The sequence below is a fragment of the Plectropomus leopardus genome, chromosome 18 (genome assembly GCF_008729295.1).
Source record: "Plectropomus leopardus isolate mb chromosome 18, YSFRI_Pleo_2.0, whole genome shotgun sequence".
In the NCBI taxonomy this organism is placed as follows: Eukaryota; Metazoa; Chordata; class Actinopteri; order Perciformes; family Serranidae; genus Plectropomus; species Plectropomus leopardus.
The window spans coordinates 301,333-316,827 of record NC_056480.1 but is presented as its reverse complement, the minus strand read 5'-3'; the positions used below and the strand labels follow the sequence as shown (position 1 = coordinate 316,827).

General features: G+C 40.0%; 1 protein-coding gene across 1 annotated transcript in view; it reads right to left on the bottom strand.

Moving 5' to 3' along the window:
• LOC121957675 (collagen alpha-1(XIV) chain-like) overlaps positions 1-15,495 on the bottom strand; it is a 206,127-nt gene that overhangs the window by 73,400 nt on the left and 117,232 nt on the right. The window contains 3 exon segments of the mRNA XM_042506398.1: positions 621-695; positions 3,755-3,904; positions 11,539-11,655. Of these exon segments, the coding sequence (XP_042362332.1) occupies positions 621-695; positions 3,755-3,904; positions 11,539-11,655 (342 nt within the window).

Below are 15,495 nucleotides of genomic sequence, written 5' to 3'. Positions count from 1 at the left end.
TTATTTGCAATCATATTTATGACAATTGCCACAATTCTGTTACAGAATTATCATATTTTTTACAAACTTTTTTAGGCAACTTGTTTGTTTTTTCTTTGTTTTTCTTTTTTTCATAATTTTCTTGTACTTTTGCAATTTTTTGCTGATTTTGGGGGTTATTTATTCATAAGCTGCTCATTGCTTTCATTGGTTTCAGAGGGTTAATTAAGTAAAAAAAAAAACAAAAAGAAGCTGAGTAATTAGTGCCTCTGGCTGTTAGAAGTCATGGGGTGAAATATTTCTCTGTAAAATGACTTTATAAACTCATGAATAATGCCGTTCTGTTATACCGCCAGAAAAAAAGGTTTTATTGATTTCTTTCTTGTGTGTCTTTAAAGTTTAAAAAACTTGTAAAAATGACATCAAAACTATAGATGAGTTATTGAGAAAATGTACTTTGGTGATTCCTAGTGATTCCAGTTTAATCCCCAAAAAAGCTGATGTCACACTGCAAAAATACACAAATATGATGAAACTGACAGACTTAACAGATTTTTTTTTTTTTTTTTAGACCAATACATCGAGATCAGAAAATGGACTGGCGACATGTTCGTAATAAACCGTGTAAAGTCAGCTCTCACCTTCCTTGGCAGGCGGGATTGTGGGCAGCGGCGTGGTGGTGGGGGCAGGGGTCGGCGCCGGGGTCGGGACGGGGACTGAACAGACAGAATAAACAGGACACACACATAAAGACATGAAAAGCTGCAATCACGACCGCATTCATCGTAAAACAATCGCAACCCTAACATTAAAGTTTCCCTCTGAAAAACATAAAAAACGCCTGAAGAGAGAAAGAAGTGTCAGACGGCGCACAGTCACGCATTTAACGTACAGAATGTGTAAAATAACTACGTTCAGCTCTGTGATTTTAGCTCCCGTATAATTTGCTAGATTGATCGCAGCGCCGGCCGCGGTCTAAATCACACTTCGACTGCCGCCGCTTTCAAGCCTTTACCTTTATTCTCTGTGTGTGTGAGGGGGGCTCGATAAACCAGCTGCCCCCCTCCAAACACACACAGTTTACTGATTCGGAGGTGTTTAGGCAGTAAATCAGCTACCTGAGGCTGTGAATTACTGGTGATGGCAGGTGGGGAGCGTTCGGTAGCGGCTGCCTGCAGCGATTGGGAGAGTCATTTGGAGAAAAGGCTGCGGCTTTCATTTGCATCAAAACAAAGCAATAAATCATCGTGGAGGCTCTCTGCAGAGCTGCAGCACGCAGGGCAGCAGCTCACAAAAACCTGCTCCTTCTTTTATCTTTTTTCTTATTTTCACTCCTTCTCCTCTCTTTGTCTCCATCAGTTCTTTTCTTTCCCCCCTTTTTTCGTCCTCACTTCATTAATTTTCAGTACACTACGGAAATGAACTTGTCCGGACTCTAAATGTCTCAGAAAACACTGTGCCTGCTATGATTTCTGTCACTTTCATTACAGTTGCCCAACAACACAGAGCAGCCTTTACAAATAATTAACACCTTCACATACAACAGCAGGCCACAAACATTTTAACCAGATGAAAACGTTGCAGATATGAAGCTCATTCGGTCGAATGCCGAATGCAAGTTTCAAGTCTTTATGAGTGAATTTTCATGGCCCTCTAATGGAATAAAGGACTGCCCGACAGAGCAAGAAACACTGAACATCTTCAAAAATGTTTGTTTATGTCTGCATTTGTTAGTCAAAAACATAACAGGGTTAAAGTGTGACAGCAGCTCGTGCCAGCTTCTTGTAGTTACCTGTTTATTCACTTTAACAGCCAAAAACAGATGTTTTATTTGCTTATTTTATCAATTAATACTTATTCTGTTGATCTGTTGCACAATGTTATTGCTTCATACTGCTTTTTATCAATAACTCCCACATGCATTTTTTACAGTATCGACAACAGAACTGGTCAAACTGAAAGAAAAGGATCAGTTTCCATGCAGACAGTGAACTCTGTCACAGCATCAAGAGACAAAGAAGTGAAAGAAACTCACAGTTTAAAGTCGTAGTTGGTAAACTTTGTAAAATGAACTTTTTCTCATATTTGCTGTTGCAAGAGTGCTGAGGAGTCTCTAATGCAGCTGTCAATCACGTCAAATAATGTTTAAGACTGCAGTCAAACCCTCAAACTAGACACAAATGATTCAATATGAAGACTCGAGGCGGGTTTCAATTATTCTCAAATTGCACAAATTGAATTTGTGAATATAAAATATGCTTAATGGAAACACATCAATTTCTAAAATTCTCCCACTTATCACAAAAAAGTTTTCACACTTGCATGAGGTGGTATTTCATACGATAAAAAAATCCATATTTTACAAAACTGCATTGTTAACACCTTTCAACTCTGAGAAAGTTTTTGAATCCACAATTCCTCTGTGAAATCGTGGACTCTCAGCTCCCAGAAATCCCTCATACGTGGCCGCTCTCACGTATGAGGAGCTACACATGACACAACTTCAGGAAGTTATGATATTTCAAAATCAAAAATCAGCAGCGATGCTGTTGTTGGTAAATATTGGACACATTGTCATGTTGAGGTTGTTTCTCTTGTTCTGAAAATGCTGCTTCTACTGTTCGTACGTGTATATTGCATCTTGCAGAAACGTCCCTTAATTTCTAAGAATGTACGGAGCAAACGGTCCAAACGAGCAGAATATGCACATAAATGAAAAGTCAAAAGCAGGTATATCTCCGGCCGTACCTGTGCCTTTTACCTGCCTCGTTTCTTTGAACTCCTGCGTGTTTAGCTTTTTCAGTTTGGATGGCTGCCTGTAAGCTTTTTATTATCTCTATTTTTTGATCTGAGTTAAAGTGTGGGTCCTTCTCCTCGCTGCCTGACAGTGAAGGACATTTTAGGGACATTTCAGCCACGTTAACACTCCGTTAACTTGACCTCATCATCACAGGGAAGATAGTGAGTAAAATGTTATCATGGTGAACAAAAAAATGTCTCACATGACTATATAAACACAGAGCACTGGAAAATGCGCTGCTGTACAGGGAAAACTTGAGACCCCCCCCCCGTATGCAGACAGTGGGTCTTGATTAGCGTCGGGGGCCGCCGGCGAGGAACAAACGGCTGATTCTGAAAGGAGGGAAGAGGACTCGGCTCTCATCGCTCCCACGAGGATAAAAGATGTTTTATGTTGAAAATGACGTGATCGTCCTCCCAGTCTGTAGTGGGCTTCTTTTATACACGGTGACAGCTGACAGCAGTTTCTGTGTGTGTGTGTGTGTGTGTGTGTTCCTGCAATACTGTCGTGGTGACACATGTATGGGCGCGTTTAAATGGGAGTTTGGCTCACGGTATGGAGGAGGGAGAGTGGACGTGATGTGTCGGTGGTGTGTGTATGAGTGTGTTTGCACAAAACAGACAACAAAAATATATGTTGGGTGGTGTCTCCACGAGGTTCTGAAAAAGCCATGACTAAAATCCGAATAAATACGCGGAGAGAAACACACTTCATCAAATGTCTTCAACACTTTGATTTATACAAAGTTGTTTCTAACCTTCTGCTCATCTGACAAATTTAATCCAAGAGTTAGAAGGTGTCTGTTTCTGGACTTAAATCTTGCCAAATCTAATACACAGTGATATACAGTGATATTAAACATATCATTTTGAATTATTTTAAAACACCACAAACACAAAGGGTAACTAAAACTTGACAATACTGGTAGTGGACACACTTGTGTATGTCCATCATTGGTTGAAGGTGTGTACTCACGAGTCTTATCGATCACGGTGACGGCGGGGCCTTCGGTCCCGTCCTGCAGCTGAGCGTACACGCTCATCTTATACTGCGTGTTGGCCTTCAGGTTGTTGAAACAGTGTCTGTTGGCTGATCCGCTCAGCTTCGTCTCCTGCCTCTGACCATCTGCAGAAGACACAGAGATCACATCGTTATTATTCTGGAAAGGCGACTGCTTTTTGCTGTATTTGTACTGGGAGAAAAACTTCATTAGGACATTCAGTATCAGAGATATAAGAGTAAGAGAGTATTTTATGTCAAAATATTGTATAATAACTTATGTCTCACAATTAGATAAGCATGTCAGGATACCAGAATGAAACCAATAGCAGTCAAGTTCCACAATTCTTGAAAACCAATTCAACACTGCAGTAAAAAATAAATAAAAAAACAAGTCCCACATACTTTAAAGCACAACCCTTTATTAAAACATCAAAATCTAATTAAGTTCCAGTCTCACTGACTCCTGATGATCCGCCAACACAAAGTCCCTTGTCTGTGTGAGATCATGAGATTTTGTGTGCGTGTAACACATATATTAATATATAGCCTGCAGCATATGACCAGAAATATTTCCTCTCTTGCTTTTGTTGTTCAGCACTTGCACATGTAAGATGTGACAGCTGGTCTTTGTCTCTTTGTCACACCTGGACGGCTCGGTAAAAAGTTGCAGTGATGAGTACAGCCGATGACTCCCAAAATTGAATATTTGAACTTTTGGCGACCAGAAAAATGCCATATAATCAGCACTCGCTGCAGAATAGACGTGCAGCACCTCGTGATGATGGAGCCGTATGTGGCAGAGGGTAAATACCAAAGATGGTAAAAATAATTAACAAAGCTAATCACCAGTGACGTCGCCCGTTTGTTTGTTTGATGGTTTTTAATGTTGTGAAGCCTCAAGTTCAGCATTTCAGCCGTTGCGGTCTTGGTGCCACACGTGACCACCTTCCTCGTAGCTCCAAATAAATTATCGTTGTATTGACTTTGAAGTAAAACCGACGGTACAAGGATTTTTGCAGGTGATTAAAACTGTCCTTTAACACATTCAGATTCTCCTACAAAGTGTTATGAAGCACGCACGCATCTCATCATCACTACAAACGGACATTTCTAAATTTCTTCAAGCAGTTTGAATTCCTCGGTGTCTTCCAGAGGTGGACGATGATGATGATGATGATGATGATGATGATGATTATGATTGGATTCAAATAAGGAGACATTTACTGACTCACCAGATGATTGTTTCTTCTGTTTGTTCTCACTTTTCTGTCTTTCACAGTGAGACATTTTTCTTTTTTTGTTTTTTTTTGTCAGCAGCTCAGTTTGTTTTTCTGCCCAAATAAAACTGAATAAAATGAAACTTTTTACAGTCAGGAATACGTGACAAACCAAATCCAATTACTGAAATAATCAGCATGTGTTTGCTGTTTTTGTTCACTCGGCGGTCAGGGTCGACTGGCAACCTGTCAAATACATTTCTGAGGAAAACGTATTCACAAAACACAACGCGTTCACTCGTACGGCTTCATCACAGAGGGCAGGTGGAACATTTTAATGAGTTAAAGAGCTGCAGCACTGAGCCGAGTCAATTTCTACTGCCGACAATATAAAACTTCCAGATAGACTTGATTTAGAACAGAGCAGGTACGTTCAACAACACCTACCAAACTGAGTGCTTTTCTTTACATATACATTTATTTATATTATTTATTTACATTCACTAAATGTGCTGCCGCTAACAAGCAGCTGGGACGCACCTCACCAAGACGCAAGGAGAGGAGGTGAGGAAATGAATCAAGAAATGAGATGATGAGCGGATCAGGATGGCATCTTTAGAAATGATGTTCATGTCTTAACACGAGCATCTGCACTGTGAACTGTCATATAAAACTTCAAAAACCAAAGTATTAGGTAATGCATGATCGAAAAGAAACTAACTTTCACGGGTTACGAAGCATAAAGTTTAACGCTGCTCTGCAGTGTAGATTGAAATATCTATCGAGCAGCACGCATGTGTTATTTTGAAGAAGCATGACTTTATAATCCTGCACAGGAGAAGGTGACGAGTCGATCTCTGTAAACTCCAGTTTAATTCCCCGGGAACTTTCTGTCCTACAGGAGGATTTGTGAAAATACACCGTTTGCCAAGTCTTCATTTTTTATTGATCTTTTTTACCTCCAATGCATCGACACCAAAAAAAGACAACTTCACACCATTTCTCTCTTTCTCCTGCAGCATACACGTTTTTCTGCTAATTATTTACCAGCTGTGCAAACATAAATCCTCATTTAGCTCCATTATGTGTTGAGAGAACCAATACCTCGGCGCTCCCTGCAGGAACACAGGGCCACTGCAATAATATGTGCCTTTTATGTGACGTTAATGACGGCGGCGTTGCTGCTGGAGGCCTGAAGGTGATGAATAGCAGCCATTACTGCCTTCCATTCGCTGGATGACGGCTGTATTAAAAGTCAATCTTACCTTTGAGGTGGTGACTGAACGGTGGACGTGCGCAATCGAATCGGGGGCACACCATCTGTTGTTTGATGTTATTTTGGTGTGCTGGAGTGTGTTATCAGTTTCAAACAAATGGGAAAATACACAATTATTTCTGTGGGCTCCGAGCCCGGTGGCTACGCAGAATCAGAACCGAGAAAATGACTTCAATAATTGCGAGGTTGTTTTATGGAGGTGACTTTGGTGCAGTCATTTCTGACAGCTGAAGCAGGAGCTGAATACATCAAAGAACATCAAACAAAAAAAGGAATTCAGAAAGATGTTAATAAAGACTCCGGAGGTAATCTGAAGACCGGGTTAAATGGGGTCTGCTGTGCAGTAGCTCTGTGATTTTACCTTCATTTTCCTGCATTTCAATGTATAAAGTTTGACCATTACAGACTGATATTGCGGGTAAAGGCGCTCCACATGTTGGATCACAGAACTTTGAATTATAGATCTAAAAGTTAACAAAGAGAAATATAGCGAGCTAAATTACAGAGATGCACGAGTCAAGATTTCTGTACATTTTTTGACAGTAAACTACTGGAAGCATTTACTTTTCCTGTCCCGAGTGCAAATTAAGAGCACTAAAATCATCACCGGGTGCTGAAAAACAGACGCTCACTGAAACTTAAAGGGATAGTTGTGGATTTCTGTATGAAACACGTATGTATACGTATGTATATATATGTACTACATACAGCAGTGAGCAGTCGGCGCGCTCTCAGTTTGCAGAAACGGGTTGAAATTCAAACGTATTTTAACCATTTTAAAAAGGCCTTCAGCTCTTTTCCTCGCCATCAAACAGCTTTTTCCTTTGGCGCCACATTTCTCATCTGTCGCCAGTCAGCTGTTTGTGTCACAAAGTGCTGTTAGCAGCTTTTACGTGATCCGGCTAAAACAAAACTTCACGTTGAACAACACTCAATCCGGCGTCCACTTAGGGGCCATTTACACGGCAAAACTTCCTGCATGAAATGTTAAACCTCCGTGTCGGTTTGTCACACAACAACAGCATTTTGGGGGTGTGAAAACGCACACTTTTGAAAACGCCACACCTTCTGTCGCCGGGTAAACTGGCAATGCACGGGTCCGGTGAAAACGGTGACGGCGTTCTTGTACAGTGTGTCATTACAAAGTTACACCACCAACTACTGCAGCGTTTTCAGTTGTTTTTGCAGATCCGTGTACACGACGATCGCTGTCACAATGTTATCATGTAAACATGGATTTTTTGCAATGTTGTCTTGCATCAAATTCATTTTAAAAATCATTAAAACTTTCATAATTTTCTTATTGAACTGTTTAAATTCTATGAATCCACCTCATGATCAGACATAATTTCTGCTGACAAAACATGCTTGAATAAAAAAAAATAAAAGGAAAATCAAAGAATTAGAAAAAAATAAAGCAAATTCTCATTGTTTTTTTTTTTTACTTTTAAAGGTTTCATCAAGCCTTACAAAGTAATTGTAATTAAATTTGTATCTATCAATAACCCCAAATAACAAGCAGAAATGATCACTGCATGATTTTGAGGCTATTTTTCTGCTGCTGGGAGGTGGTCAGCATTAAATGACTGATATCTGATATTTAATAAAAGGTTAACTCATTCATCAGCTGCTTCCTTTCTCCACTTCACAGACGCACGTTTGTCTGTGAGACAGGATCTGTGCAGACAGCAGGAGGAGAGGGGAAACCTGACTGGAAAAATAAAGTGTTACTAAGTTTCAGCGTGTTTTGGGTCTGTGTAGGCACTTTGTGTTCAATGAAATGAAGAAAGAAATTAAGAAAATAAAGTCCTGTCTCCTTTTGATTGAGTCACCAAAAATTACTTAAAGAGAGACCTGATAGTTTCATGATGTAGACAGGAGTTTCATAAGATGGTTTGGATGGTCTGATCACCTGACAGGCGAGTTTAGTCCTTAGAGCTCGTTTTAATATTACACACACTTATATCGCTCTGTGCACAAAATGCTCTTTTCAAAATCAAGCTTTAAAAAACATTATAAATGAATATGATTTTCTACTTTCATTTATTATTTTTTTAACCAACATGAGCCCTTATCATGAATATCAAATATTATATTATAAAATATAATTTTTTTCTTTTTAGAGTTTTAATCTTTTTAAATGCCAGGTTTTTGTCATGATGAAACTATGTTTTTAAGTGAATAAAACACACACACAAAAAGAATTACTTTCAGCATACTACATGCTAAGTAGATTATTATTTTTTGATCATGATAGTCTGGGATAAGTCAGTGATTAGCAGCAACATTAATTGTGACAGTGCACCTAATGGAAATAGCATGTATTTTCTCCATATGCCAAATATGATTTAAAAAAATGATGTAATCAGGTTGAAAATAGTTAAAATGACTGTCTAAAGCCCAGAATGGCATGTTTTCATGCAGTTTGAATGGGTTTCAATGGAGCATTTTAACATTGTATTTTAGACTTATTGTAGGAGCTGAGCTGCAAATTCACTGATTAAACTAAAACACACAATCTTGCCAAAATTGATATGCATGAACACTGCCAAATTAAAAAAAAACGAAGAATGAAAAAGCATGTAAAATGTGCCAAACAGTCCCTAAGGGTTAAAGACATCTGCTCATTCACTGTTAGTCTTTCTATTTCAGAAACTTTGATTGTCATTTACGTCTGCGGTGAGACAGCAGCCTTCGCTTCCCTTCATTTTCACACTCCCACACACACTGAACCTCAAATAGAGGCACTTGTTTCGTTTTTATTGTTTCCATGAAACAATCATCCAACAATCAGAGCACAGGCTGCAGGTGCAACATAACGTTTATCAGAGAAACCTTGATGAGCAGAAAAAGAGTTTTTTTTTCTCTCGTCTTCTCTTTAAAGCTAAACTCTCAGAAAAAAGACAACAGGGCATAATTACTGTCGTTCCTGCAACAAGAGAGTCTCATCCCAACACGCTTAGCAGCCATAATGCCGACCTTTTGTCTTTTTTTCCATGCAGTTTACCTCACGCAGCAAATGTAAATGTCAGCCAGGCTGCGATCAGTAAGTCTTGCTGGTCTACAGAGCGGCTCAGTGTCTGAATGCACAGCTAAACCTTTAAAGCTGTCAGCACGTCTCTGATGGGATACAACAAAATCTTTGTCATCTCAGGCTGCTTAGGGATTCAGAAAATTGGACGCTCTCCCTGCGCTGCATACTCAAACTCCCACTGATGAAAGCATGTTTGAGTATGTATGAGCCCCCCCCCCCCCCCAACCTCCTACCAGCGCAGTTATGTAGTGTAGGAGAAAATGTGCGGGGGGAGAAGCACAGCTGCATTTACAGTATTTAGTATCTCGCTGCCGAGCTGATGCGGAGGTAGTGATGCACAGTCACGTTTAATAACCATGTCGACCAGCCGGGGATGTGAATATTTGTGTGCGTGTATGAGATTTGCATTCATCCCTCCTAAAAAAAGGTCAAGGTCATCTTTACTATCTCAGAAAAAAATGGTCATGCAGCTAAAACAATATGCTAGGATTACTGCCTTGTGGTTCTAGGTCACCACGAACCAATCAAGTTACGGCTTCAGTTTCCATGTCTGTGAAAACATGGACGCCTCACACAGAGGATTTCTAGTGTCAGCAGGCGAAGAACATGATGTCACAGTGACGTTGACCTTTGACCTGAATATAAAATGTCATCACTTCATTATTTCATCCTATCTGACATTTCTCTTAAATTTTGACAGAATTAGCAATTTCTGAGTTATGGCCAAAAACACAGTTCACAGTTCACTCGAGGCCTTTTTGAACTATTGTGTTCATGAGAATGAGACGGATACAAGGTCAGTGACCTCTGACCACGAAATTCACATCAGCTCATCATCGAGGAGTACGACTCCAACATTTGTGCCAAATTTGAAGAAATTTCTTTAAGGCATTCTTGAAATTATCACGTTCAAAAGAATGAGACAGACAGACAGACCTCCAAAAAAACCAAAGACATAATGCTCCCAGCGGTGTCGAGGCATAAAAACAGCGAGGCTTTCCTTAAAGAAAACCTCTCACGTCTTGTGAATTAACCTCGTTTCAGTACTGAAGATCAATAATAGTCTGATTTCTGTGTGCCTGCTGCAGACTCAGGTCCAGTTAAACATACTTTAGCACAGAGATTAGAGGTATTAAAAGTAGTAAAAACTAAACTTTGTTGTGTGTTTTATGTGCTGGAGCGGCTGCGTGTCGTCACTCAGGCACAGACTGTATACTACAGGCACTCTGTGCAGCATGTAATTGTTCCCTTGGGTTGTTAAGATGATTTTTTTGAGTGAAAGCACAACAAAAAAGCTCTTTTTATGTCAAAATGGTTTCGCAGGCACGTGCCAGTCACAGTGTGTTCCATCAACTAATAACATCAACTAATTCTCACAATTTTCTGGCAGCACAGGAGGTTCAAATCAAAATAGTCAGTATCAATTTTACGGACCTCTTGCCCTCTAACAAACGTCCAAGGCTGCACAACAGCTGGATGAATGTAGACACTCAACTGCAGCTGTAAAATGTCTCCAAACGTTGATCATTGCAAATGTCATTAAAATTTTTAAAAATTTCTTTTTGAATTGTTTAAATTGTATAAATCCAACACATGATTAGACATGCTTTGTGATAACAAATTGTGCTTAAATTATAAAACACAAAATAAAAAATAAATAAAATTAAATGGAAATCACAGAATTTGTAAAAACATAAAACAGAATCTGTTTTTTTTTTTTTTTTTTAATTTTTAAGGGTTTTTTAGGGCCCTAAAAAGTCTTATGTAACTAAATTTGTATTTGTCAATGACCCGGAATAACCAAGAGAAAATATCACTCCATGATTTTGAGTTTGTTATAATAAAGAAGTTTTTGAGAAGAATTTTTAAATGATAGCACAACAACAAAAAAAGAAACTCTTACGTCAAAATGGTTTCACAGGCGCACGCCACTCACAGTATTTACTGTGTTTCATCAGCTTATATCATTTCAGGCGGTCCAACTTCACCGTCTAGAACTGTTCTCAGGATTTTCACCACAAGAGGTTCCCTCACGGGGTTTTAAAATCAAAATACTCAATCAATCAATTTAATGCACCTCTTGCCTTTTAACAAACGTCTCAGGCTGCACAGCTGCATGAAGGGCAACACACACTGCATGTGAAGTATAAAGTGTAGACAAAACAATGAAAAGGTGACAGAGCCCACTGATTGTGTGTGTGTGTGTGTGTGTGTGCGTGCGCGTACTCACTGAGCAGAGACTCGATGACCACCCTGTAGGCGCTGGCGTGTCGGTGAGTCTGCCACTGGGCGCAGAAGCTGTTCATCCTCATCTGGTATGTATTCAGGTTGGTCACTCCCAGATACACTGGAGGAAAAAAACACAAATATCGTTCAGACTTTCTCGATGCAAGTGTCACATAAAGGCCCGCACATGTATTTGCAAAATTTAAGCCCTATTTCACCACATTCTGATATTTTTCTAGTTAATTTAATTTTGCTATTTGTCCCAGAGGGCATTTGTGCTGCAGCAAGTGTAAAAACAATAAAAACACATAAAGCACAAGCAATATGACAAGAAACATACAAAAGTCGACATTATTCTGTACACAGGGTGACTAGTTCCTGTGCACATTCAAGCAGCACATTAGTAAGAGTCCACAACAACTCCACAGAGCCTAAAATAATTCAGTTGGCGATAAAAATGACAAAAATCTCCTCATAACGTAAACCATTTCCAATGAAAAACACAGCACCATCAGCAGGTCAGGACAGTCACAAAAATGCAGCATCAGGACTATAACCATAAAGGCAGTTGCTGCAATATAGCTCACAAGTACAATATGTACTGTTACTGTCACTCTCACATCAACATCGTCAATACTACAATACCATATGTACAGTTACTGTCACCTCGTAACAATATAATATGACTCTGAACTTCAAGTGACTCTGAAAAAGTGCTGAGATGTAAAAATGAACTCCAAACTTCTTCTGGACTCTAAAAAACACTTGTAAGTATTCCTCTCTACAAGCTGCTGTAATAATAAAACTGCATATAACTGCACACATGTGGGAAACCACACGCCATCGAGTTTCCAGACGACACTTTTAAAAAAGCGAGGTCAGTTGGTTTCAAGGACGCTGACTTGTATTTTTTCACTGAGTTATTTACAGAGACAGAAACATAATTTCACTGTGTTAGCTCCGGCGTATGCACACACTCACAAACACACACACTCACGCCCAAACAAACCCACACACTCTCTATTTATGCAAATGTGCTTTCATCGTCCGACTTCTCAAAGCAGCACTCGTTCTGAAAGACATAAGCAGGCGTGTTTCTGTGAGTCGGTAATGGCCCTGTACATCACAATATATTTTACATCCCCTCTGACAAAACACAACATTTTCCAGTTGAGCCAAATATCCAATCTGCATTATTTTGGAATGCGTTCCAATGCATAATGTATCCCTGCGCAGCGTGTAAAAATCTCAGCGTGTGATTTAATTAAAGGGCATGGAGGGGTTCTTAATTCAGCATCAGCAGAGTGCAGAGCAGGAGCCAGAACATCACAGTGTGACTGAATACGCTGTGATACATTATTTGATTATGCTTGAATTACTGGTGCTCTGAGTTCACAAGGAAGAAAACTTTGAGAAAACATTGGGAGTAACTTTACTTACAACGACCAAACAGGTGGAGGGCAGATTTTTATACACTGAACAAAACTATGATCACAACACTTTTGTTTTTTTTCAGACTTCTCATGAGTTAAAATAAAAGATCTAATATCTTTTCTATGCACACAAAAAGCTTCTCTCTCTCTCAAACGTTTTTTGGAAAAGTGTTTAAATCTGTGTTAGGCTGGATTTATAATACAAGTCTGATTTGTTGCCGATATCCGATTTTTTTGACCGCCTCCTTACTTTTAAAAGTGACTAAAATCAAATATCTGCATTTACACCTGTTTAAACTAACACTTGAAATAAAACACATACATAAATTAATACTGAATTGTCCTCATAAAAGTGTTTCAATATGAACTCTGTTCAGTCCCAAATCCAAAACCTGAATCAGAGGGACAGGAAAAATAATTGGCATGCTGCCCCCATCCTCACTGCAGGAGATATTTAAGGAGACGGTGAAGAAGCAGAGCCGAAAAATCACTACTGATCCAAACCACATCCTGCATGAGGAGAATGAGCTGATGCCTTCAGGCGGGAGGAACGGGTAACCAAACTGTAAACTGGTGTGTGTGTGTGTGTGTGTGTGTGTGTGTGTGTGTGTGTGTGCGCTTGTGTGCTTGTGTGCGTGTGTGCGTGTGTGTGTGTGTGTTTGTGTGCGAGGACATTTGGGGTGTGGGGTGAGGAGGTATGTGCAATCTATGTGCAATATTGTGCAATATTTGATGTAGGGTACTTGCTATGAATTGACCTGTGGAATTATTATGTGGGCACTTGTAATCCTGTATAGCACTGTAGGGGGATTATTTTAGGCAGAGCATCGTGCAACACCTGGGGTCAGGGCACTGTGCATTGTGGATCCGGGGAGGATACTGTGCTAAGTATAGTTTGACTTTTATGTATATGGTCAAGCGGACTGTGTCTCTCTGATGTCCAAGACAAAATTCTCCTAAGGGAGACAATGAAGGCTTATATCGTATCGTATCGTATCATACCGTACCGTACCGTACCGTACGTTATCTTATCTTAATGGCACAGAAATGAAAACATGTAATATCAGCAGCTATTTCTATGTATTGTTCAAATGTTCTTTGACATTCTGGACTGGTACAGTATCTTTTCAATCTCAGCAGATAAGATTTGCATCAGTTTTGCTGAAATACCAATATTCATCCATCACTGGCCGTGAAACCGTAAAGAATTTAAACTCAGTGAAGAGGTGTTACAGGAAAACCAGCTCCAGTCTCCATTTTGTCCTCTACCACTGTGCTGGTTGTGCTGCTGTGTGACATTGAAGCATCCGTCCACTCATCTCGACCGGTCCGCTGGCTTCATTAACATGCTGCGGAGCATTACGACAGACGCTCCGCTCACCTCCTGGGATCTCACTGGCCTCAAATCATTATACTCTCTTTTCAACTGCACCCATCTCTCCATCTTTCTTCTTTCTCTACCCATCTTCTTCAGGTTTAGTCCCCCTTTCTTTCTCACCTATTCCTCACCCTGTCCTCCCAAACTTGTCCTTCAAATCAACCAAGAAGTGCTTAATTGTCATGCAGGTGGAGGAAACTGCGGCTCCGATGTAAAGTGACGTGCCCGCGATCCATTTAGAGCTACATGTTCGGGCATTAAGATGACACTTGCGTCAAGAGCTCTTACCCGGAGAGAAATGAGAGTGGATGATGAAAGGGTGGCGGGTCAGTGTCCCGCTCAAGGACACTTGAAAAGGTCACGTGGTTTTCATCGCTTGCTTTGGCTGTCATGGAGATCAAATGTAAATCAGACCTTTCAGTTACAGAAACAGCTACTACACCAACGGGCCAGCCTGCGCTGAAGTGGTTAATTATCATGCAGGAGAGGGAAATCAAGGCTCCTGCTCAAATGATTGTACTTGAGAGCAGTGATTGATCAAACCGGGCCAGACGCTCATAGAGCCGCAGGAAGTGTCCACATGGCCAGTGAGATTACTTAAATCTATGGCATCTACAGTTGCAGGGCCGGGCGGTGATTAGGTGGAGTTTTCTCTAAAAATGTCAGATCGATTTCAAGATATTGATGTCTGCTTCGCTGATTAGATTAAAGGAGATTGTTGGACAGAAAAGGGTGAAAACAAGGAACGTTTATGATCAGGTTTAGAAAATGTCCAACAAACATTACAGTAACAAATACCAGAGCAGAATCAGCCGCTCTGATCAGAGTTCATCAGGATGAAATGGTCGTTTGATCACATCTGCACATTTTTCCACGGCGCATTATTCTGCTAGGTTTTGTAAGGCTGGTTGGTTTATTTTGGTAAAAGTGAAATTAACATTATTATTAAAACAAAAAACAGTTGGATATTGTCAGTATACTTGCACAGATATTCAAAAACTACTTTGTAATAATTACGGTTGACGGTACACAGGGGTCACAGTTCTGTGTTGATTTGATTCAGTGGGAAAAAAATGCGTAGTGTAATGTTATGTTTCAACAACGATACGACGTGTGTTACGAAACATGGTCGGCAATACAATACAAAAAC